Source organism: Arachis ipaensis, chromosome B2 (genome assembly GCF_059453495.1).
Source record: "Arachis ipaensis isolate K30076 ecotype BB chromosome B2, ASM5945349v1, whole genome shotgun sequence".
In the NCBI taxonomy this organism is placed as follows: Eukaryota; Viridiplantae; Streptophyta; class Magnoliopsida; order Fabales; family Fabaceae; genus Arachis; species Arachis ipaensis.
Window position 1 is genome coordinate 120,797,110 of NC_142437.1, and position 25,523 is coordinate 120,822,632.

At 33.6% G+C, this 25,523-nt stretch overlaps 3 protein-coding genes and 1 long non-coding RNA gene across 11 annotated transcripts; 1 reads left to right on the top strand and 3 right to left on the bottom strand.

Annotated features, from left to right (window-relative positions):
- Positions 1 to 681: 681 nt before the first annotated feature.
- LOC148575429 (putative disease resistance RPP13-like protein 1) lies at positions 682 to 7,443 on the bottom strand. 3 transcript variants are annotated; one of them, XM_088504102.1, is made up of 5 exons: positions 3,812 to 7,306; positions 3,418 to 3,596; positions 3,201 to 3,294; positions 1,081 to 1,182; positions 682 to 990 (listed from the first exon to the last, which is right to left on the bottom strand). In XM_088504102.1, exon 1 carries the CDS (start codon positions 7,169 to 7,171, stop codon positions 3,833 to 3,835), a length of 3,339 nt encoding a protein of 1,112 aa, XP_088360228.1. In that variant the 5' UTR covers positions 7,172 to 7,306; the 3' UTR covers positions 682 to 990; positions 1,081 to 1,182; positions 3,201 to 3,294; positions 3,418 to 3,596; positions 3,812 to 3,832. The 3 variants fall into 3 exon arrangements, with proteins under 3 accessions (XP_088360228.1, XP_088360227.1, XP_088360226.1); XM_088504101.1 differs by having other exon boundaries at positions 3,201 to 3,297; XM_088504100.1 differs by lacking the exon at positions 1,081 to 1,182 and having other exon boundaries at positions 3,201 to 3,297; positions 3,812 to 7,443.
- Positions 7,444 to 8,082: 639 nt separating this feature from the next.
- LOC107626153 (hydroxyisourate hydrolase) lies at positions 8,083 to 13,644 on the bottom strand. Of its 2 annotated transcripts, XM_088504103.1 has the most exons (13): positions 13,244 to 13,644; positions 13,101 to 13,164; positions 12,498 to 12,553; positions 12,288 to 12,363; positions 12,121 to 12,192; positions 11,916 to 12,003; positions 11,415 to 11,673; positions 10,681 to 10,796; positions 9,731 to 9,951; positions 9,578 to 9,606; positions 9,399 to 9,486; positions 8,863 to 8,953; positions 8,083 to 8,514 (listed from the first exon to the last, which is right to left on the bottom strand). In XM_088504103.1, the coding sequence occupies exons 1-13, from the start codon at positions 13,397 to 13,399 to the stop codon at positions 8,280 to 8,282; spliced, it is 1,551 nt and encodes a 516-aa protein (XP_088360229.1). In that variant the 5' UTR covers positions 13,400 to 13,644; the 3' UTR covers positions 8,083 to 8,279. The 2 variants fall into 2 exon arrangements, with proteins under 2 accessions (XP_088360229.1, XP_088360230.1); XM_088504104.1 differs by lacking the exons at positions 13,101 to 13,164; positions 13,244 to 13,644 and adding an exon at positions 12,863 to 12,992 and having other exon boundaries at positions 12,498 to 12,823.
- A 2,874-nt stretch (positions 13,645 to 16,518) lies between these two features.
- On the bottom strand, positions 16,519 to 24,148 carry LOC107626154 (uncharacterized). 5 transcript variants are annotated; one of them, XM_088504109.1, is made up of 13 exons: positions 23,424 to 24,148; positions 23,210 to 23,349; positions 22,121 to 22,255; positions 20,469 to 20,733; positions 20,127 to 20,376; positions 19,905 to 19,955; positions 19,130 to 19,285; positions 18,386 to 18,954; positions 18,153 to 18,319; positions 18,020 to 18,065; positions 17,552 to 17,646; positions 17,198 to 17,249; positions 16,519 to 17,095 (listed from the first exon to the last, which is right to left on the bottom strand). In XM_088504109.1, exons 10-13 carry the CDS (start codon positions 18,038 to 18,040, stop codon positions 16,670 to 16,672), a joined length of 594 nt encoding a protein of 197 aa, XP_088360235.1. In that variant the 5' UTR covers positions 18,041 to 18,065; positions 18,153 to 18,319; positions 18,386 to 18,954; positions 19,130 to 19,285; positions 19,905 to 19,955; positions 20,127 to 20,376; positions 20,469 to 20,733; positions 22,121 to 22,255; positions 23,210 to 23,349; positions 23,424 to 24,148; the 3' UTR covers positions 16,519 to 16,669. The 5 variants fall into 5 exon arrangements, with proteins under 5 accessions (XP_088360235.1, XP_088360233.1, XP_088360231.1 ...); XM_088504107.1 differs by lacking the exon at positions 18,153 to 18,319 and having other exon boundaries at positions 20,127 to 20,222; positions 20,304 to 20,376; positions 23,424 to 24,126; XM_088504105.1 differs by lacking the exon at positions 18,153 to 18,319.
- Positions 24,149 to 24,414: 266 nt separating this feature from the next.
- LOC110269083 (uncharacterized) lies at positions 24,415 to 25,328 on the top strand. The gene is made up of 3 exons (XR_015904976.1): positions 24,415 to 24,592; positions 24,630 to 24,930; positions 25,017 to 25,328. It is a non-coding gene; the product is annotated as an uncharacterized LOC110269083 (long non-coding RNA).
- Positions 25,329 to 25,523: the final 195 nt, after the last annotated feature.

Consider the following 25,523-nt stretch of genomic DNA (forward strand, 5'->3'; position numbering starts at 1 on the left):
TATATCTTACCGTTATAAACAATACAATAAATTTATAATCCCAACAATTACTTGGCAAAATTTTTATTTGTTTTTTGTATTTTTTTTATGTGAAAATAAAAGTTGATTTGGCAAGATTTCAGTGGTGGATTCTAAAATTTTGCCAAGTAAGCGTTGGTGCTGACATTGTGTTAGTAGAAGAAGAAAAATAACTTAGAAGCAATGTGGGTAAACCTATGTACCTACTTTTATATATTAAGAATAGATAGATAGATTCTCAATGCATCTTCATTTGTTCACACAAAAAAAAAATAAAAGTAAAATAAAAAGGAGGAGACTGATTTTATGAAGTTATCTCAGGATTTTATGAAAGCTGTAATAGAGAAGATGAACATTACGATGTATTTTGGTTCAATCCCAAAGTAGAATCTACATTCAGTTTCCACCACAACAATTGGTAGAATTTTTCACTATAAACAAATTCAAGTTACAAATACCAATTCAAGCCAAATACAAAAACAAATTTCTCACATCCTAGCTCTCTAGCTTTTTTTCATAACAGAAATTGATTCTCACTTTCTAAGCTCTCTATTTGTGATGAATAGAATAACTCATATCAGCTATCCTTAATAAAATGAAATGATGAAGACATGAAAACACTTGAGAAAAAAAATATGATTGCACAATATCAATCAATTATAAAACTAAGGTTTTCCCTTCCCCTTTTTCTTTGAACGTTGCAAAGTTTGTACACTTTCTGCCTATTTTGACAGGCTGCTCCAACTGTATCCTTATCATTGATAGTGTTTCTTTTGCATTTTGATTGGTTTATCTGTCCTTACAAATTCTGTTCTACATCATCCATTTCTTTTTTTGATTTTGTACAAGGATAATGTCTTCCATGCATTCTGCTTTCGCATTGATACAGAGACCGCGCCTTGTGAAATCATTCTTGCCAAGGTTCCTTTGCTCTCCAAATTGTGCTTACTCCAACTTGCTTCAATATTTTTCCTGTTGCACCAAAACAAACATTAGAAACTAGACCATAAATGTTTACCATCACAAAGTTAGTTTCTCAATTCAACAGAAACTATGGCATACCGAAACCAACGAGGGCCATGAGCAAGCAAGCAAGAGAAACACCAAGAAAGGTAATGAAAGGCCTTAGATTTGGGTGTGAGACAAGGCATGGTGCAAAAGTAACTGAAAGAAATAAGAATAAAAGAAGAAAAACCATTAACGACAAAGGCAAAGAATGGAAGGTACAAATTTCATCATTCTCAAGGGATGATCTTTGAATTTACAAAATTATAACCTTCTTGTTGAGCCTAGTTTGATTTTGGGTTAATAAATGATGACAAACATTCAATTGGGTTGAAAGCCCAATATTATTTAATGTGTGCTTTATTGTGGCAGGCCCATATGACCAAGTCCACACTACTTCAGTCTAAGACCAGCCAGTGCTTCAGCATTGTAAAAGAGCCAAGCTCATTGCACCGTTCAGCAAAGAATAAAAGGTTATGCATTTGGCAAAAGGAAAAGAAAGACAAGGACATCTGTCAACATCAAGGACAGCTGGGGCTCTAGTAAAGCAACAAAACATAAGGACATCAGCAAATCAAAAATGCAGAAGATCACAAGTAAAATTTGGAAGAGCAAAACAAAAACTCAGAGCTATGGACAGCAGTTGAAATGGCTCAAATATGGAAACACTTTGCATGCCAAGGAAGACAACAACTCCAAGGACAACAGAGGTTGGTGGATCAGACCCTCCAACAAGCAGCGTTAGTGGAGCAGGATGGAAAAAGGACTGCATGCCATAGGAGACAGCTCCAACGGGTGGATGGTACGAGAAATTGAAAGAGGCAAGGAAGAACAAAGTGGTAGAGCAAGTTGATTCTATAAAGGAAGCCTCACTTCAACACTTGAAAGCAAGAAAGAGAGCACACACATTCAGAGCACCATCTCTAACACAGAGCTGAAATCTCTTTCTTCTACTCAAGCTTAATTCTGATTTTTTGTTATGGCTGTCTTGCGTTATTTTCTGTTTTGAAAAAGGCAATTATGTGAGGATCAAAAGTCAAGAGAGAAAAGGCAAGAGTGATGCAAAATAGCCAATGTTTTTCTGATGTAATTTGGGTTTATGAACTAGGATTAGTTCCCCTTGCCAAGTTGGGTTAGCACTTGGTGAGAATTGAATCTGTGTAGATTTCCCTTCCAAGTTGGGATAGCATTTTGGGGTTGCTAAGCTTTGGTGAAGAAAGCTTAGGGGTAGATACTAGTTGAATTAGGAAGTAATTCAATAGTATTGGTGTATGTAACCTGAGTATTATAGTGAAAATTCCACCATGGTTTGTGGTAAAGACTGGATGTAGGATTCATGGCACTGAGAATCCGAACTAGGATACATGCTGGCCTCTTTCTCCTCTTCTATGCACTTTTAATGTTCTGCGTATGAGATAATTTCAAATAATCTCCTGCAACTCAAGCAACAGCAAAAACAGAGTTTGAAACCTTAAGTTTTAAGCCAACTTGATTCAACCCCCCCTTCTCAAGTTCAACTAGAACCATCACTTCTAAACATTGCATTTGCACTTAGAATTAGAATAAAGCAAGTCTATGCTGTATGTAGTTTATATATAACATTATGGCCAAAATCCCTAAACTCTCACTCTGACATAAAAAAAAAAAAGAAAAAGAAAAAAAATTATGGCCATTTGTTTCTGCTTATAAGACATGCCACTTGCTCAATACTTCTCACACATACTTATGGGCTAAACAACAACTTCTGATAAAATAACAGAAACAACCATATAGCAGTACTCAAAACTAAAAACTTACTCAGACATGGCTCAGAATTCATTTCTTTCATTATATTGGCCACTGTATCAGCCATTCAGCCCTAGCTTTCAGCATTACTTGCTCTAAATAACCATGTTTTACCCAGCTATCATAAAAGTAAAAATAAAAAACACCCAATAACAACAATAATCTAAGAGTTTTGTGGGAAATTGGTAAAGGACACAAGATAAATTTAATGCCTGTGCTTATTTGTTTATGATCTTATTAAAATAGGCCAGACCATGCGCACGTGATGGTTGTACACATTTCAACGTAGCAAAAGCAATATCTTTATTCACAACGGTTAAAAAGGTGTATGAGAAGGTATATTCTACAAGAAATGTTATGAGTCAAAAGAGTAATGCAGTGTAGGATTATACCTCTAAGAGTGGTCCAGCTTTCAACTATATATGTATAGCTCCTTGTCGATGTACTCAACCAGCAAAGAATTACTACATCCAAAACTTGAAAGATCTTCTGCATTAAGAAAATTGAAACAAATAACTCAATTATTCTACAAGATCTTTCTTTAAGCATGCTCATTGAGTAGAGTGGTGATTAACAGTGTCAAAAGAGAAGATTCGGTTTTGTATTTACAAGATCTTTCTTAAAGCATGCTTAGTCCATTGATATTGTTTTGCCTTGTAGAACCAACATGCTGAAAGAGTTTTATCTTGATGTTTGCTTTGCAGTACCATAATAGAGAACCCAATGAATGTGTTGAGGCTTGTCATTGTGAAAATCGTCTCTCTTTTTTTCCCACCAAATGACATAATCTGCAATAACATCAGATGAAATTTGTTTTAAGTAATGAAACTTGAAGAAAGCAAGCTGAAGAAACAAAGTTGTGTGAAAAACCAAGATACTTAATTCATGCAACTTGTCAGTGCAGCATTCTTATATTGTGGCTTGACCAAGTGGTAAATAAGATAAAGAATGATGATTCCTAAGGTTAAGAATGAAATATAGATGATAAAAGTTGATTCTGTACCTGTTTTAAGATGTTGAGTCATCATGAAATCTGTCTCCCATCAACGCAAATGTGGTTGAGGTGGGAAATAGTAGGCCAAATGCAGAGGTCCTTCCTCTTTATGCTTTCACCCAACAGTGGACATTCACGGATGAAGAGAAACCTTAAAGAGGCAGGAAGCCTTTCCCCTGCTATGTTCTCCATCTTAGGGCAGCCTTCAATTGATAATATTTCGAGGGACTGTGACTGTGGCACCACCTCAAGAGATCTCAAATTTTCACATCTTTTGATTGTGATAGATGTCAGATTCGGGAAAGCTTCCAACACCATGGATGTAAGTGAAACACAACTGTTTTCTATTGTTAATTTAACTAGTGACTCATGATGATGCTGTTGTTGCATTGGGAACTCCATATTCTTGCAATTCATGATCCCCAGCTCTTTCAATGAAGAAGGCAAAGAATTCCCTGGAAATGATATGGCTGATGAGCAGTTTGAGATCCATAACCCTGTGATAGAGGTTGGTTGGGTGCGGGTCATGGCCTCAAAAACAGACTCCACAAGCTGGTTTCCTTCAATTGATAGTTGTTGCAGTGAAAGTGGTAGGTCCTGCATTCTTGCTTCCTGTTTGCCATATATTCTTAGTTCCCTTATGATGGAAGCTCTTGGCAGATAACAACCAAGCTGCTCACAATCTTCAATGTATAGTGATTTCAAAGACGGAAGGAAAGCAGGCAAATCACCTCTTAACTTAGGACACTCCCATATGCTAAGTTGCTTAAGTTGAGGAAATGGTGCATCATCACATTCTAATGACTCCCATGCCTCCCACCAACGCATATGAGAAATAAACAGATATTTAAGGGATCTAAAGGGTGTCTGCTGATGATGATGATGATGAGTTCTGTCACTCTTATAAAACTCAGCACCAATGATCTTCACCATATCAAATCCATCAAGCCTCAATTCCATTAGAGAGGGTAACTGTCCAAGAGAAGGAACCATCCAACAATTCTTGCATCCCCTCAGCTCCAAGAAAGTCATGTTGTTGTAGAAAGAGTGCGCTACCCAATCCGGAAGCATCGTACCCCTGAACCCCTCGATCTTTAGCTTTTTTAGGCCTTTGTGAGGCCTTAATTTGTCAAGTACATCCTTTTCAACTTGGGAATCATCAATATCACTATCTTCACCTGATGACCACTTCAAAGATAAATCATTGAGGTGAATCTTCTCATCCATCCTTGCATCCGAGGCTGCAACACTACTGATTACATTCTCTAATTTCTGGATATAAAATGTCCCATGAAGATTTGCTAGCTCTCCCAATTCTCCAATCCCATTCTCTTCATTCTTCCCCACAACATAGTCACTTAAAAACTGCAAATCTTTTAACTTGTTCATCCCCTTTGGCATATCTTCCAAATCAGTGCCATGAACATCAAGATGGCGCAAATTTACAAGATCTTGCACGTTGATGGGAAGTTTTTTAAGGTTACTGCAATCTCTCAACTTCAACGTTTGTAAATTGTACAAATTACTCAATGATTCAGGCAACATCATGACAGGTTGGCCAGAGAGATCCAAATAACGCAAATGGATCAATTCACCAATTGAATCATGCAACAAGTCTCCCTCATAACAAAAGAATTTAAATGACAAAACTCGCAAGCACTTTAATTGCTCTAGTAAGTGACTAGAATCAATTCTTTCATCTGGGAATGTTTCATATGCACTCAAACTGGTTTTCAACAATGTCCTTGCATGTTTTAAACTACAACATGCTTCCCATATCTTTGGGATTGAATCCTCGTCGATGAGATCATATGACAAATGACGAGTTTTGGCATCATGTTTGGCCGCATTCTTGAGTCCGAAGGCTCTAGAAAAGAACTTTCCACCATAGAATGTTGCTAAATCATGCATGAGATCATGCATCACAAATGAATTCTCATTAGAGTTAGCATGTTGAAAAAAGGATCTCAAAACCAAATCATCAAAATATCCATAACCAACTTCTTCTAAAGTGCTTCCACTTTTTGGTAGCTGCAAAAGACCCTCTGCCATCCACAATAGCATCAAATTATGTCTATCAAATTCAAAGTCCTTCGGATACAAAGAACAATAAACAAAACAACGTTTTAAATATGAAGGAAGGTGGTAATAACTAATCCACAATGCTGGAAGAACCCCGCATTTCTCCTCAGAAAATTCCCAAATTTCACTATTTAAAACATCATTCCAAACCTTTTCACTATCTTCCCCTCGCAATAACCCTCCAAGGGTTTGAGCTGCCAAAGGTAATCCTTTACATTTTTCTACAATTTTTCTACCAATTTCTACTAAAGCTGAACAGCCTTGGGACTCAGCAGGATCCCATGCACGATTTGCAAACACTAACCAGCATTCTTCTTCATCCAACAGACTCAAATTGTGAGCTTCATTATGTTTAGTTTTCACCATAGAAGCAACTGTATCAAGACGGCTTGTCACAAGAATCTTCCCACCTTCACTTCCACATTCAAAAGGAATTAGAAAACTTTCCCAACCCTCACGATTACTACTCCATACATCATCCAGAACAACCAAGAAGTTCTTCCCCACTAGCGCATTCTTCAAATGATTTTGAACTGTATCTAAATCATTTGAGTTACAAGGACTACAAGTTTTCTCTATCACGGCCTTTGTCACCATAAGAACATCAAATTCCTCCCCAACACAAACCCAAGCCTTGACATGAAATTTTTGCTGCACTTTTTCATCATTATAAACCAATTTAGCCAAGGTAGTTTTTCCTATCCCACCCATGCCCACGATGGGAATCACAGACAGTTCACCATTGTTACTATCATCTAACAACAATTTCACTATGGTATCCCTCTCTTTTTCCCTGCCAACAAATATATCAGATTTTTTAACCAAAGAGGTTGATGGAATCCTCCCGGACATGTTCTTGGGTGCAATCTTTTCTAGACGAAGGATATCTTTGTGTTTTGCAATATCTTCTAGTCTAGCAATGATTTCTTCAATCCTAGTAACCATCTCCCTATCTTGCAAATTCAGAAAGCGAGATAGGAAGTTACCTGGTGGATCCTTCTGGGTGGCAGCTTTGGTGGTGACTTCATCCAGCAAGTCATCAGCATCATAGACAGCATCTTGGAGATTTTCAAGCCACCTCTTGACAGCAGGGTCAGTGATCTGTTTCTTCTCAGCATCATTCAGCACAGCTTCAACCACATTCAGAATGTTCTCCAGCCTTTGAAGCAGCTTCTGGTCAACCTTCTTTCCTCGCATCATGTTGATGATCTCAGGATCAGACAGCCTGTCAAAAAGAACACTGAGAAAAGAAGAGAGAAAAGCTCCTCCAACAAGTTCAGCAGCCATGCTCACAAGAGCAAGAAAGTAAGAAAGGTAAGGAAAGGGAAGCAGTTTCTGTTTGCACTCCAAACTCAGAATTCTCTTACAAAGACACAGAGTATGGAAGTGGTAGCAGTTAAGTGAAGTATTATTGTAATGTGTTGCAGGCTGAGATTATTATAATTAACCAATAATAATTTATGTTGTCTTCATATGCTTTTTTGGCCTTTGGTCTTCATGACAAGGTTCATGTGAAGCTTCTTGTTGTCTTTCTCCAAAGTCTGTGAGATGCTTTCGGTGCCTTTGGTCTTCAACTTTCCATTTTTTAAATGCCCTGTACAAAGGATCATTAGGTGGAAAATGTTTAACAATATCCACTTGTACATTTATTTACCAACCCACCTACCATTAGCGCTTCTCTATACCATAAAAAATTGTTCACCTCTCTTTTTATTAGCAGATAAAATATAGTGTGAATCCACTAGTATTTTGTCACATACTACAATGCATGCATCTTCTAACTTTTCAAAAGATAACTTCAACATAAAACTGCTTATATATATTATTACTGTTAACTCAATTAACCAATTTATCTTTGCTAAACAGCAACATAAGAAAAGAAAAAAGACAAAAAGTGAACATAGCCTTGGCCAAATCACACTGCACCAGCACTAGAAGTGGGGCATCTGGTTCAATGATTTCGATTAATTTTGGTCTCCAACATTTTCATCTTTATCAAGTTATTACAGGCACATTTTGATGTTATCTTACCCTTTAGTAGAGAGTTTAATATGTTTTATTAAATGGTCTGGTATATGAATTTTCAACTTTGGATTTAGAGCACTAGTGAAGGTACAAAAGAACCTGGTATGTTTAAGATTCCATTTCGTATTTATAAGATAAAGAACATAAATATAACGATACATTTATGGGACCAATAACAACTTTAAATATTATTCTTCCACTTTTATCATTATATTATTTTGGTGACAGCTTTAATCAGTATTTGACAACAACATTTGTGATACAATGTAGAAATGAAAAATTATTATGCTAAAGGTTTCTACTTCTACAATACATTCCCACATTAAGCTCTAGTGCTAAAAAATTAAACAACCTACTCATCAAAGAAGTGTCAAATAGAAATATGAGAAGGATCCTTTACAAGCTTCATAGCTCCAACTATAGAAGTGCTTCTTCTACCTCTCAAGAACCAATTAAACCATTTTGCAGAGAGTTTTGGATATCTCTTCAATTCCGGATCATTTCTATCGACGTAATATAGGCCATAGCTTACTTTGTAACCATCCAATAACTCAAATAAATCTAAAAAGGACCATGCAAAATATCCCCTTATATTTGATCCATTTCTGCAAGTTAAAAAAAAAAAAGGTGATGAAATGGAAAATTAGGAAACATAAGAAATGTATACATGGGTTTTATTAATAGATTCCCTAATTGGAGGGTAAAATTTTTGGAACTAATTTTATTTGATATATGTTGAGTTAATAAAACATCTAGAGAGAGAAGAGGGGGGGGGGGGAGGGCGGCTAGAGACTTATTTTATAAATCCATCCAAATGCAAAATAGCTTTTACTTATGTTCAAAAAGAATATTTTTTAAAATTTCCATAAATCAGTTCTGAAAAAAAGAAAATATCAACTCTAGTATTTCTTCAAAAGCACAAAAATGAAAGAATCTAGATGCACTTTCCATACCTCAAGGCATCAAGTGTGGCACCAATATATCCATGCAAGTATTTGACCCTTGACTCATCTTGTAATGATGCATTGCTTGGTGTTCTTTGACCTATCCACATGATAATGCAAAGTTGCAAACCAAATCTTTATCAGTAACTATACAGTATTATAAAATGCATGCATTTCAACCTAAACTTAGCATATCATGCACTAAAATTGTTAAGTAATTTAAATCTTAACATAAATTTCTACTAAATCTATACCACTAAAGTATCTTGATCTATATCATACACCAAGCAGTTAAATTTAGTGCAATTAGTAATTCATTTCGTTAGTTCACCAAACCCATCTTCAACAAATCCTCCAAGGATTCAGTAATTCAGTCATAATTTCCATAGAACTTAAGATGCTCACTTATCAGGATGATGAGACATAACATTTTTTTTTATCGGAGTAGGTATGTGAATAATCTTCTATGTGAATCTAATGGTCATCTATGATTTCTTATTCAAAAATACAGAACTATCAGAAATGCCAAAGTGAAAGGGATTTACCATTTTCATATATGAATATAGGAAGATTGCCATAGCGGAGCTTGAATTTATTCAATTCTTCCTGTAAACCCCACGGTGCGACGGGGTACTGATTCAGTCAAAGCATTCAAAGCCACATTAGTTGTACAGTAAAGTGATGTAACTGGTAAAAAAAATGAAAAAGGAAAGAAAAGAATCACCTCTTCATTTGAAAATGGATTCAGTCCAGCTGCCAAAACCAAGAAAGTACTCATTATTCATAAATGAACAGTACATATAGTTGTGGACATGAATGAAAACTATCAAATAATGTTAAGAGAATTGAAAGTTCATTTAGTTGGAAATTTCATTACAGATTAGTTTTGCAGCTATATCTGCTGTGTAATCTCTCAGATTGTTCTTCAGTGCTTCACTATTATCTGTGATATTAGCATTGGTGTAGTGAATTAAACCTATGAAATCACATGAACCCTTAACCTGTTCAGATTCGCGATTCGTGAAGGATGGAATTCTTGCACCAGCAGTTTCTCTCATGGAAATGGGATAGTCTCCATGCAACAATGGCTCCATAATCCTGCAATAGAGCAGGGAAATAAGAGTACAATATCTTAACTTATATAATAACCAGCACAGAAACTTGACATAAAAGTTCCTTGAGAATATTTCACCCAAAAGGAAGCTCTCAAATGTGTTAATAACTTGAGATCAAATAAAAATAGTATCATGTTCAATGGAATAAAGCACATTTTAGGCCTAGTGGTCGATAAGCTGTATTTGGTAAGTCTCTCAGAACAAATACTGAGATAGAGAGTAGACAAAATAGTTATGTCTCCGTCTCCATTGTCCCCAATTTCCGGATGGACAAGAAAAAGATAGCTTGTGCAAAGTATCTTGCGTTACACAAGGTCCGGAAAAGGGTCATACCCAAAGAGTGTAATGTAGGCTGTCATAACCTAATACAAGCATTAGTAACTGATTCTACAGCTTGAATTTGTGACCTTTAGCTCACACAGAGACAACTCATCTCCAAGACTCTCCTTTTTCGGATGGACAAAAATTAGTCAATTTTTTTCTACATAAGTTACTTATTTATTTTTGTATCTATATCCTTCAAACAAATTGTATTTTATGTTTCTGTATTTCTGCCCAACGACACTATTGAGAATAAAAAGGTTAAACATGAATTGTAACTTCATTGATACACTCATATTATGTATATATGTTAACTTGTCTTAAGAAGAAAAACTATGAAAATAAAAGCAAAAGAGAAGTGAATTGAACTAGTGTAGTGTTTGTATCTAACCAACCAACAGTAAAATCTCGATATCTTTCAGTTGCTGTTCTGTCTTTTTCTGTATTTGTATGAGGGAAAAGCCCAAATATGTAGATAGTGATACCAACAAATCCATGTTGTTTGTCCTGCAATTTCAGACATGTATCTCCGGAATCACATTCTTTTGCAACCAGGTCAACAATTTTCAGCAAGGAGACTAAATCCAATATAAATAGATTGAGGGTCAGAATAATCTTTTCTTGTATATGAGTTGAACTTCTTGCCATTTAACCACATACAGAAATTATTAAGGAATAGCACATGAATATAATAAAGATTATATATGTTATTTTGGAGGTCTTAGAGTTTCACTTGATTTTCACTTGGTTTCCTTAGTTTGAAAGTTTGTATTTAAGTTCCTATATTGTATTGGATTATAAATGCTTGTTTTCTTCTGAAAGTTAATGTACAATATAAGGACTTGCTACAAACTTTTGAACTAGAAGAACCTAATTGAAAAATGTTAGTATAGTAACTAGACTTAATTAGAACTGTCTAAATTATAATGATTTGATCGAATTTAAAATATATATATAACAGAACTTTATTACAAACTTTTAAACTATACTAACAAATTGAAAATTAAGTGAAATTATAGAGACTTCCAAAGTAATTTTAGAAAAAAAATACAAAGTAAGATTTGAAGTAAAATATACACTCTTTTTCTGTGGAAAAATTAAAGGTCTGGTATTATAGTATTATACCTTATATTTTGTCCTATACAATCTTACAGCTGAAGAATGTGCTAACAAAATGTGATGAACTACCAAGTAAGGCTCAGTTGTTGAGTTTCCCCTGATGCTTTTGTTAACACAAAATGGAGGAGAACAATGCTGAGGTGGTACGATTGCTTGATCATAACCACCTAGAGCAATCATATTTGGCTCATTCACAGTGATCCAATACAATACTCTATCACCAAACTCTCTAAAACACACATCTGCATAATTTGTGAAGTCGCTTCTGCATTCACACACACCAAGTAATTTATCCGTTAGTTTTTTTTTAAATGCATAGGGTTTGCTAAATCACATATGAATGTGAAAGGCCTATTATCATATGAAGAAGCTAAGCAAGATGATAATAACAATAAGGAAAATAAAGTGAACTGGAGGATTTACATCCTTGTGCATAAAGTAATTAATTCAGTATAAGTTTCATGAACTAATGCTAACAACATTACAGTGCAAGAGATCAAGAAATACATCATTTGAGGACTAATCCATCCTCCATATTCATCTTCAAGTGCCTGTGGAAAATCAAAGTTGTTTAGTGTCACATGTGGTTGGATTCCTGCTCAAGGCACAAATGGATAAATCAGTTTAAGAATCAGAACTGACTGCAACTTTGTTCTGTTCTGGAAGTAATTTTCAAAGTATGGTTCTACAAATTAAGAAATTCATATGAAACCATTGCTGATCAATTCATTGATAAGATTGTTGTAGAACTCTAATGCCTTGGGATTGATAGGTCCTCTACCATCTGAGAACAAAGAAAATCACAACTTTCAAATGCATTCAGAAAAGCCTTTAATGAAGAAAGAAATAAAAATGTACACAAGTTTGAGTATTATATACTTGGAATCAATCTTGACCAAGAAATGGAGAATCTATAGGCTTCAAGGCCTGTTTCCACCATCAGCTTCACATCTTCCTGCATTATATATTCCCAAAGAAACAATTAAAATGTTAAAACTTTTTTCAGGACTTTCAACAAACAGGCGAACTGCAAGCAATGCATTATTGGGCAAAGGAATATAAATTGAAGCTAGGGCCATGTCTATTCACCTTATATTTGTGGTATCCATCACAGGCTACATCTCCATTTTCTTCATGCATGTCACCTGTGAATTTCAATTTGAGAGGAATGCATGTGTGCATAATTAAACAATAGATATAACTAAACCATTTTTTAGTACTAAGAACCTAAAATGTAAAAATCATAAGGACTAATGATTAAACTGTTTTTATATGATAAAATTACTAAAAAGGGTATAAAATGATTATTCGCACTTATATAATATTTGATAACCAGAATCAATTTGACCAAAGCTCAACCTAGCTTGTATTATGCAAAGAGAAAGGTTAGGTGAATCCATAAAAGTATGTTAATACTCTATATAGTATGTTAATACTTTTATGCTAACTAATACCTTTTATGCTAATATGTTCTGCTTCTGCATGCTTTTGAACCTGTGCTTTTCTATATCCTTAATTAATATTGAAAAAAGTTTAATTTCTTTAACTTTTCAAACAAAACTCTAGAAAACTGAAAATAAACCTGTGGAAATACATTGAAACTAGAAAATAACACTTTTTTTTAACTTAACACAAAAAAAAAATTAAGAAAACAAACTCATGAAAAAGACAAAATGGAATAGCAATACCAACCATCATGGGCAAAGGTATCCCAAACACTAGGTGTTCTTCCATCTTCATTAACAGCTCCTTCCCACTATATACATATATATATTCTTATAAAAACAATCATATATTACATTATTTATGTATATATGAAGAAATTAAAGATGAACCTGATATGCAGTTGTCCCAGAACCAAAGACAAAATCAAGTGGGAAGTCATTTATGCTGTATTCATCAACACTAAGAACTACTCTCAGTGGCAAATTCAGAAGTAAGAGAATGAGATTCAAAGCAAGGTTGAAGGATGCTTTGGATTTGGATTCCATCAACTATGCTTGTGTTTGTCTGCTATGTTAGAACCTGTTATACTATTTCTTCATTCATTTCATGAAAGCACTCAAATGTGGTTTCAGTAACAAGATAAGTTCATCAGTCACCAAATATATTTGTGTGGACTAAATGTGTCTAAATATAAATAATTTGTATTTAAATATATTGATTTATGAATTACACTAAAATAATCAAGTGATGATGACACTTATTATGCAAAAGGATGTAGCAGTTTAGGATCAAATGCTGGCCGGCATCCTTGCTATATTATATATCCACTGGAATGAGAACCGGGCAGTAAATTAAGTAAATTAATGATAGTATATAATAAATATTAAAAATTGTTATTTTTGTAAATTAAATTAAATATGTTCAAATTAAAGTTAAATTTAAAAGGTGTTTTGTTTAAAATAATTTGTAGTACAAAAAATTTGGATGTTAAATTCTAGAACGTGACTTTCAACACGATATTCCTAAAATTATTAATATTTTATTAATAACTATATATGTAGATTAAAACTAAATTATAAAATAAATATAATTTGGTTTGGATTTTTTTTGGTTTAAAATTGGTTTTTTTTTAATGGCGTCGTTTTAATAATTATATATATGTAATTACTTTAATGTTTATATATAAGCTAATTTATATCAGAATTATTACTTTATATTTGGATGGTAAATAGTTTTGAAATAATTTATTTTGCTTAAGTTTTATGAGAAACATTATTGTATATATGGTAAAGTTATTAAAGTGGGTATGAAATTATATTTTGCATTATTTGATATGTAATATTGAGGTTAGTTTAATAAAAAATAATTTCAAATAAAAAATAATAATAACTTATTTAATTCAGTATTTATAACAATAAATGAGATTATCGTTATATAAATTACTTTATTTAAAATAGTTTAATTTGTGATTATAGTTAATATATATTATCTCTGTTCTACCGCGCTCCACCCCTTCAGCCGGGTCAGCCCCTCCAGTCGTGCTCCCTGTCTTCCTGTGCTCACTACTCAATTTGCTCTCTTTTAGATTTTTTTTAACTGTTATTGTTGTTAGTTAATTTGTAAACTCTAATTTTTCATTACTGTGTGGTTTAGGATTGTGAATAATCTTAAATAATTGTTATCCATTAATCTATGAACTGTGATTTTTCATTACTTTGTGGTTTAGGATTATGAATAATCTTGAATAGTTGTTGTTAGTTAATATGTGAAGTGTGATTTTTCATTATTGTGTTGGTTAGGATTGTGAATAATCTTGAATAATTGTTGTTAGTTAATCTGTAAACTGTGATTTTTCATAATTGTGTGGTGTAGGATTGTGAATAATCTTAAATAGTTTATCATATGGCATTTTATGGTTTTTTTTTTTAATTTGACTTTTGAGTTTGTATTATGAAAAAGATCATAATATTGTGGTTTAAGTAATATTTTTACTTTTGATGATATTTTAAAGTTTATATTAGATTATAATTATGTTTTACTCTGTGTATTTATATTTTATGTATTATTTTATTAAAAAACAGTTTTTTTGGTTGAACTACAGTCAAACCAATTAAACTAGTAAATCAGTAGTTAGAACGGTTTGATAACCAGTTTGATTTCAAAACTTTGCTATAATGACAATGTATTGTAGGTACAGCAGTTTTTAGCTTTTATTTTTAATTAGAGAGCAGCTTTACAAGAGTGATTATGGCTAATTGGCTAACTTAGAGTGAACTTGACAAATTTCTAGGAATAGTTTTCATTATGGCTTTATGCAATAAAAATGGATGTTATTAAATTTGTTTGGGATGAAATTGGGTTGGAATTATTCTTTACTTTTTTTAAGTAAAAAATATTTATATGAATAAACATAATTGATCAAAAAACATGAAAAAAATAATTTAAAATATAAATTCATTTTTTAAACCGAAAATATACAAATTTGTTTCTTAATCAATTTAAAAAAAAATGGATAATCAAAATATAGTATATAATATATTGTAAAAAATTTGAAGATGCTGCCTGATCAAAGAAAAAAGGTAAAGTTACTCAGCTCATATGTATATTTAGATTTACATGTATGTATCTTAATATGTTTTGGATTGGTGTTTTGTATTTTTTGGGGAGAAATTTAGTGGATGTTGAAAGGTAGGAGATGATATGTGTGGTGACTTGTGAATGTATCTATTACCTATGTATGAATTTATACTCTTTTGGTGATTGAAATTTTGTTCTGTTACTGTTTTAGTTGTGTGCTGGATATGGGGCTTGCGCGTGGTTAATAAATAATAATTGGTCTTGCAAATGTTTATGCTTCCTTGTCATATGCTAAATACTTTAGTTGGTTTATGAATCTACTTGTGTGTCTTTCACTTATCTATTATATTTCACTCAGTAAATCACTATTACCTGAAACCATTTTCTTTCCGGTATACACCAGCTATAGACATATGGAGCATTGTATGCATTTTCGCAGAACTTTTGACTGGAAAGCCTCTTTTCCCTAGGAAGAATGTTGTCCATCAATTGGATCTCATGACTGATCTTCTTGAAACACCATCTCTTGAAGCCATTGCCACTATAAGGTTTTTGTTTATTTGTGGCAATTTTTTTTATTTGTCGAGGTTTATAACCCCCTCCAAATAGTTTGTAGAAATTTCTAAAACCCCAAAAAATTTAAGGTGCTTTTGCGGAGGTTTTTAAAAACCTCCGCAATCTATTTAGTGGAGAATTTTATGTATGTTTAGTAGAGGTTTTATATTAAACTTTTGTGGGGGGTTTTAAATCACTTTTGTAGCAGTTGAAAACCCCCACAAATTGATTTTTTAATTTAATAAAAATGAACTATTTTGTGAGATTTTCAAACCTCCACAAATCCTATAATTATTTATTTCTTTTTAATTTAAAAACATTCTTAATCTCATCTCATTTACATACTCTGAAATTAAAAATTTATTTTTTAATATCAAAATTTAATAAATATAAATGCCATGGAGTATAGCATTGAAAAGTGTTCCTCCTGAATTTTCATTAATAATTGGTCCTTATTGATATAAATCAATAAAGCCTTGATTCTTCGACTGAAGAATCAAATCTAGAGGGAAAAATAAATAAATAACCATCAGAACCAAAAACCAAAACCAAAATCAAAATTAATGTGGGATAATACACATTTACACAAAACAAACAACAGTGTACAGTGTTACAAATTTACAATTTTTGCTCAACACATGGATTACTGATTTTACAATATGGTTCAAAAGTGATGTATTACTTCACCTATTTTCCAGCAACTTGAAGGCTGTCTCAACCAGTGAGTGAATTGTTAGATTGTGCCTGTTCAATCCAACAGTACCAGAGAAAACATTGAAGCTTTCAAGCTCTGATGTGATTTCTAATACACCTTCCAGCACCTTCTCCATTCCCATATGCTTGAAGGTATCTATGTTTTCTGCTTTGTCTTTCATCATCCAAATCGCAAACTCTATGGCAAACCTCCTTATCCTCAGCACCTTTGTTGCCGGATACTTGTGCTTCTTGAGAATATGTACTAGTATACTTGCCAGTTCAACTTCAATGATTCCGGCTTCTTGAAATACATAGCTTGATTCCTGAGAGGACATGAATGTGAAAACATTTGCTGCTAATCCAACCATGACTTCTTGTAGCTTGTTTTCTTCTGATTTGATTGCCAGAAGTATCTGCATAATTTAGCAATTTGTTAAAATTCAATCTACATAGAAACATAATATGAAGTTCACATTCTGATAACACAAGATCATAATGATGAGAGTAAAACTTACTGTTGGTGCTGCGCCCATAACAACCTTTAGCTGGTTGAAGCATTTTGATCCGCTAAAGTAGAGATAACATTAAATTGGGTGCAAAATATCAATAATATACAAAGCAGAGATGACCAAAATCAAAGGAAGATATCATTTTGAATCAAGAATGGAAAAAAGATGTCACTAAAGTAGAGATAACACTCACATCTGACATTATGCCCAACCCAAGAATCTATAAATTCAGTCATGTCAAACCAAGTTCTTAGACATTCAGAATCTATAAATTGTATCAACCACAACTTTCGTTGACTTATTTTATATTTTCTAATATTTACTGTTATGTTCCAAGACAATTAACAACTAAGTTCTTACACTGGAGGCATGTATCCAAATGTTCCCACAAGACGAGTATGAAGTGATAAAAAGCTTCCAACTTCCCTAAGTTTAGTTAGCCCAAAATTTGCAACCTGGTGAATTTCCAAAACCTTATTAGACAGTTTTAATATTAGTCTCATCAGAAAAAAGAAAACAAAAATTGGAAAATAATGATTATTACCAAGAATATTACAATAAACTAACCTTTTCACGGAAGTACTTATATATTAATATGTTAGCAGGTTTCACATCACGGTGGATATAAACAGGAACAGTGTGAGATAAAGAACTAAATGGTTAAAATGGTAGTTAGGCACAAGTATCAATAGAGCTGAAGTGCCAGAGAAAGCTATTAGGATCCTCCATTATACCTTGCATATACATAATATACAATAATGCAAAAAATTTCATAATTGATTTTGATAACATACATGTGCTAAACTATAGATATGAATATGTTATTACCAATTCAGATGAAATCTCCATAAGATAATTAACTCTTCCTAATATCCTGCAAAATGAAACCATCCAGAATTAAAGGCTGATGATTAAGTTTGGTACATAACATTCTTAAAAAAATCATATTATAGAAGCTTACTCATCAAGAGATATATGATATCTTTAATTTCAACTTTGCTAAACACTCCAAAAGCTGCAGATTATAGCCTTGGATTTATATACAAAAATCTTTGCTTGTTATTATTCCTATATGGAACTCACTGTTATGAAAACTTGTGAGAGTTACACTGTGATGCTCACGGGTTTCTGCTATGTGAATTTTGGTTAGAACAGAACACAACAATAGAAGAACATTTTATAATTTAGAGCTACCTTTCATGCTGACATATTAATACCTTCATGGCTCCACCACCTCTTTGTTGTTTTGTGGACTTTTTGTGTTGATCTTCACCAACTAGCATTGAAATTTTCATCAAAGGGTTTGCAAAATCATATATAGATAGGACCACTAATCTTGTAGCATTATTAGTATTATTATTATTATATTTATTATGTATATGTATGTGGTCCCTTGCCACGTCTCATCAATTTTATTCGTTTGCCAAATGCCTAACTACCATTTTTACTATCTTTAACTATCAATAAAATTATGCAGATAAGCTACTAATGGTCAAAGATAATTTATTTTTCCTTTTAATTCTGGAAGATTATATAACATTATTAAAGATATAATTGGCTTGCTTTTACTTGGCCTCTCAATTCTGCAAAATAGACTGCTGCAAATCTACCCTGACCAATTTTGTTATCAGAGCTGAAGTTATTTGTAGCCTCGGCTAGTTCTTGATAAGAGAATTCCATCGATTTTGCCGCCATAATTGCTGGAAGGCCAGAAGCACTAGCAGCTGTGGATCCTAAAGTTTCATATTCACCACTGCTAGATGCTTTACAAGGATAAGGAAAAAAGAAACAAAAAGTGTTATTATTATGAATTCATGATCACAACATAATTAATTCATTGAACATTTTAACATTGTGTCATAGTTAATATAACTTAATCAAATAGAAAGAAACAAATAGTAGATTAAGAAGCCTAGAATTTCAATAAAATACAGTTACCATCTTGGGTTGAACTTGATATAAAATCTTCTGTTGGCAATTTAATTTTTTCTTTTTCCTTCTTCTGGAAATATCTAACACAAGCACAAATTAATAATGGCAGAACCCCACTTGTTCAAGCTATAGATATTCCAACAGCAACACCTTTAGCTAGACCTGTTTATATAAAAAAAATTAATAATTTAAGCTCGGTGGCAATGATTTCTTGTGTTATAGTCATCAATATAGACAACTTTCTTTGAAGTTCAGAGAGCTAGAACTGTTTTGCAAGAAAAAAAAAAAAGAAAAATGAGAGTTAAAAAGGATAGAAACCAAACATGAAGCCACAAAAGTAAACCTAGGATTCTTCTCTTATTGTTGCTACTTGCTAGTTGCTAGTTGCTACCCTCAATCAAATTCACACCTTCCTCAGAAACTAATAATTCAGTTACACAAATTGTAAAGAAGATCAAATGAGTTCATATGACCAATTCACCAAAATAATATTTTGACATAAATCAGTGAAAGCACCAGATACATCCTTGACTATTTCATTTCAGCATTCTGGAATCTTTAGAATGGTACCCTAAAGTAAGTACTCTTTTCAAGAATTAATATGGTTTCCCATGAGGTAATTATCAAAGATGAAAATTATGATTTCCTGTTTTCTCTTCTATCCCTTTTCTTCTAAGGACACGGAGTCCGGGAGAAGGAGATTTAAATTGAAATAAAACAGAGATTATGTACAAGGCCAAGTAAGTAAGGGCATGCAAGAAAGGAGCACAATTGAATATACCTCATCAACAGAATGAATGTTTCGCTGGTCAGCAGTATACATCAGAACATCCTGTTAAAAGATAAAAAAGGATAAAATAAATTAAAAAGCGAAACATTTCCTCTTACATTGAATCATTTCAATAATGAAATTTTGAGAAATCACTCTCCTTATTTAGCAGTAGAAACCATTTGACCAGAAAAGAAAAACACAAGTGGTAGTAGTGAAAGAGTATAAACTCACTCCAGCCATTGGCATAATTGACATTGGCTGGCCATCCCGGAAACGAAAGAGTCCACCATTGAAATCCTTGCCATAATTATTTAAATAGCACACCACCTTTGATGAACCAAAATTGTCAACAACAGTATTAAATAAAATTCAATAAAAGAGAGGAGTAATGGAAAGTGGAATCCTGACTGCAAAGTGCCGCTGTTTGAGGTAGGGTCTGTTATCATCACTATGACGCCCAATGCTTGCACCTCTGCTCCAGCTGTTTGATGATTCATAAATACAATAAGGTAAAGATTGTAAAAGAAGTAACAACCAACAAGCAATTGATGGTTCTTAAGATAGAGTAGTAACCTGATTAGAGCAGTGAATAACAAAGAGCTCGTATTAATTAGAACTCCATAACTTAGTGATGAATTAGTGTTGATGAATTAATACAAACATGTCACACAGAAAAATAAATCATTATTCGAAAATTCATTGATACATGCCACCAGAAATCAGTATCACAATCCCAATAGGTTACAGAGAAAACAGGGTTGATAACCACAGCAGTTCCGGTGCAGAAAACTTCATCAGCTTCTAACAATTCTTCCACTGGAACACCACGCTCCTCTACCTACAAATTATTCATAGACCAAAGTTTCCAATTAATTCTTGATTTCAATACTAATTGAAGGAAACAACAATGTAATAAATCACCTGATAACCCACTCATTCAATGCTTTATAAGCCTACAGCAAACAACATTAGACCCTTACTAGAAGCAGTGATACTCCACAATCCATATAAACAGATTTTAAGTCATGATTTAATCCAAAGAACATGTTTTGCCACAAGTCACAACCAGTATGTGGTAGTGCACAATGAACTCTAACTCAAATCTAATCTGAATACATGTATTCCATTCTTGAATTCTTTCTAATCCAAATAGACACTGACTAACATTTCATGCAACTAGTTCTAGCACACACTTGATTATAAAAATCTGTTAAGTATACTACCATTCAACACAAATCTGTTATAAATACTTTAGTTCCATTCAAATCTTCACTCAAACTAAACATATGAAGTTGAAAAACATTGCATGAGTTACCAATTTCTACCCCATTTGCATCTATTCTCTCTATGAAAAATAAATGGAAACAGATAACACATGATTAACTATATCCAAGAAACAGATAACACACACTTTGATTAACTATATCCAGAAAATAAAATAAGACACAAGCATATCACTTGTTCTTCAAAGAAGCAAGACAATTTCTTAGTACACCACAATACACAACTCTGATATCTGAAATAAAAGAACTCACCTGCAAGATTCTACCTCTACTTAATCTCAATAAAATAACTTTGTTGTTAACTTTGAAATCAAGGCTGCTAAATTCCCTTACCCAGATTTTAGAACAATCTCAAGTTATTTTAGCCCATTTTTTTAATTTTTTAATAAAAAACTGCCTATTTAAATAAAAAATAAAAAATAAAAATAAATGGACTAGTTTATCTAGCTCAGTGAATTTCTTTTAAATGGACTAAGCTTTCATTTTAGAGACGCACATACTTGATATATAATTAGTCAAGTAGGCCTAAATGGACCATACCAACTTGTTTGATAGCTATAAGCAACTCTAACATTGAGAAGTAATACTTACACTATTTTTTGTTATATCTTAACCTATTGACTTTTTTATTTAGAAAATAGTATACAATTATTTTTTATTTTTTCAATTATAGTTTTTTTTATATTGAAAAGTTGGAAGTGTATAAAAAGGAGTATTATTATTGCAAGTAACACAACTTGTCTAATATTAAGAAATATACAGAGTTTATTTAGAGAAGAAACCAAAATAATCAGGAAATTAAATACCTGCAAAACTTTAAAGATAGACTAGATATCCAGAGTAGCCAGCAGTAAAAGAAAGTCAAGTCTAATAACTATATATTTAAGCATAACAGCATTGCAAGTCTAATAACTATATATTTAGCCAAGTAAAACACTGCACCTGAATCCCGAGGGCCCATTTTCTCTCAACAGGGATCTGTGGTCTCATTCCTACTTGATAGTCCATATAACCTGGAAAGTGCCCAGCAACCGGAGAAGAAACTTCACTGGAATGATTACGATTGAAACCAGCATCCTAAACAGTTACATTATAAAACCAAAAATAAGCTTTTCACAATATCCTATTTGAAAAGAGAAAACAAAGAAATCTAATACCAAGAACAGAAAATCTACAACTCCAGCACAAAATCCATAAGACAATCAAGGACAACACTGAATAACTATCAAGGACAATCTATAACTTTCTTAGTAACAATCATCTGAATAACTATCAAGGACAACATCATGTACATCATCAAGAGACTTCTGAGCAATCTCCATGCACTTCTCAAACAAGTCTTTATATAGATAACAAAAATCAATACATTCAAATAAAGCATCACTACCTTTATGTAGATATTCTACCTCTCGAGAGTTATAAGCTGATATAGTTAGGTGAGTGTAGTAATTAAATACCACTTTGCAACAAAAAACCAGCAACTTCAGCTAATTACTTTCCACTAAGATTACTAGGAACGTAGAACTATATATAATATTAGCTGTTAAATAAGGAGTTTTGGTGAAATGCACAATAGGATAATACTATTCATTCATATTCATTAGTCAATATCATGTCTTAATCCTTAAACTATTAACTAAAACACAAAATAGAGCCTCCTTAATCTTTTTTACTATTAAGGAGGCAACACAAAACAGAAGCATAACAAAATAAAAAGAGCAAGCTGATGCATTAAAGGCTGTGATGCATTAAAGGAAAGTAATCAGGATTTTAAATATATATATGCCTTTGCCTCAGTCTCTTTCATGTTAAAAGCCTTAGTCAGCTCCAAAATATCTCTAAATCAGACTGATTAAGCATGAAAATGGCAAGTATCAATAGATTATAAACCATGGCAGTTTGTCAAAACATTGAATATCAAAAAGGAAATGGAATTTACAAGTTATAATGCAGTCAGGACATAAAATAAAATAAAAAAAATCAACATAAAACTTAATTAGTAATGATGTCTTGGCATAATTAGAAATCAACCATATATCTTGGCAGCTTCCACGATGATTCTGGGCAGCTCCAGTGATGGTGGAAGACCTTCAGCAGCAGCCAAACAGAAACGTTGGTTCCCACCTCAGTAATGACAGTTACAGTAGCACAAAGAATCCGAACTCAACAAACTGAAGGGCAGAAACAGCTCAGGGCAGTGGACGTTGAATATGATTAGGACGGCAACAAGGCAGTAGCAACTCACCCCCGCTAGTGGCTCCAATCGCAGCAACTACAAATCGACGGCAGCAGCGGCTTGAACGGCAGCGGCGACGGAAGCTCAGTGACAGTCGTGGCTCCAGCGACAAGCCCTTGTAGCGGTGGCGACAGATCGACGGCTCAGGGTGAGGGAAGCTCGACGGCGCCCAGCGACACGAGCACGACAGCGGCTCCTCGCAGCTTCGTGGGTGGTGACGGCGACGAGCCTGGTTTCGACGGCAGCGATCGTGGTTAGCTCCTCTCGAATCTGTCTCTCTCTCTCTCTCTCTCATGTGCGACACGACGGCGGCATTCGACGGCAGGGAGGACGACTTTCCGCAGCTCTGAAGGTGGCAATAGCTGCAGCGGCGCTGCGGTGGTGACGGCTGGGCAGGCCTTTCCTCTCTTCTCTTCTTCTCCCGGTCCTTCTTCTCTCTACAGTGGCTGCTTTTGTTTGTTACGTTGAAGGAGGGTGAGGTTGCGGCTGTTAGGGTTAGGAATCGGGGAAATTAGGATTTTCTGAGTTAGTTTGGGGATTTTGGGTTAGAAATTAGGGATGTTATAGTGAGTGGTGATGGCGCAGAGTCTTCTCTGGGTTGGGGGTGGCGTGAAGAAGGGAAAAGCTAAGCTGGGGTTTTACACTTTTATGTTTTCATTTTATTTGGCTAAGTGTTTGTATGTGTATTATTTGCCGAAAATTGAAAAAAAAAAAATATTAAGTGTTGGACATTTGATCTGAGATACATTAGATAGCACTTTTAAAGTGTACCTGAAATCTGACAAATAGGTTATTTTTTAAAAGTGTACTTTTTAGTGTAAAAAGTGAACCCATAGCTTTTAAGATAAGGCTATACTTTATAAGTGACATTTATAATATCTAAGGCTACAATTTTCAAGTGATGCCACAAATGTATTTTCTATTCTCCTACGAAAAAGAAACACGGAAGAAAGCGTAACCTATTCCTATATTACGCTTTTCAAATGTAGCCTAAAAAAAATGTGGTTAAATGGATATTTTTTTTTGTAGTGTTCTCCCTCTTCTTCCTCTTCTAATTTTTTTGGTCTAAGTTTTTTTTTGGAGTTAAATTTGTTTGGGTTTAATCAGAGTAGGTTAGGCACTGGCTATTGGTTTAGAAAATTGGGCTTAGAAATTTAAACTAGTTTTAATTAATGGAGGTTTTATATTTTGCCATAAATAAAATATGTTATGGAGGTTTTTCAAAACTTCCACAAAAAAATCTCCATAAACAAGCAGAAATCTTGTAGTGTGCTAGGATCTGTTCTTCAGTTTCCCTTCCTCTTTGCAGTCTTGTGTGTTTTAGTTTTTACTCAATGCAACCTTGGTTGCATATTAATAGGTAAGGAATGAGAAAGCTCGGAGATACTTGAGCAGCATACCCAAGAAGAAGCCAGTTCCTTTCTCCCAGAAGTTTCCTAATGCAAACCCCCTTGCTCTTCGTTTGTTAGATAGAATGTTGGCCCTTGAGCCTAAAGATTGGCCTTCTGCTGAAGAGGTTGAATTCTGAATTTTCATCCGTCTTTGGTTCAGTTTCTTTGGTAATCTTTTATTAACTTGGTATCTTGTGTATGATATTGTTAGGCGTTAGCGGCTCCATATTTTAAAGGCTTGGCCAAGGTTGAGAGAAAACCTTCTGCCAGCCAGTTACAAAGATGGAATTTGAGTTTGAGAGACGCAGGATAACAAAGGAAGATGTAGAAGAACTTATATATTGTGAGATTCTAGAGTACCATCCAAAGATGTTAAAAAAATTTCTAGAGGAAGCAGAGCCAACAGGTTTCATGTATCCTAGATATTGTTGTCTATGGCTGTAGCCAAACTCTTGTTTCATCCTTATTCGTTGCATTTCTTTAACCACTCAATACAATTTTTTATAATTGGCTATTCCCTAAATATCTCTATGTAACAGTTTGAATTATTAACCATAAGCCATGCCATATTTGCTGGCTTTTTCTTAGTATTTAATTCCCCATGCAAGTGGACTTTGAAAGTAGAAGTTCTTTTGTAAATAATTAAGGCTGAATGAGTATTTACGGTTGATAAATCTTTTTTTCTGTTACTTTACTCGATTGTATGTTTATTCAAACG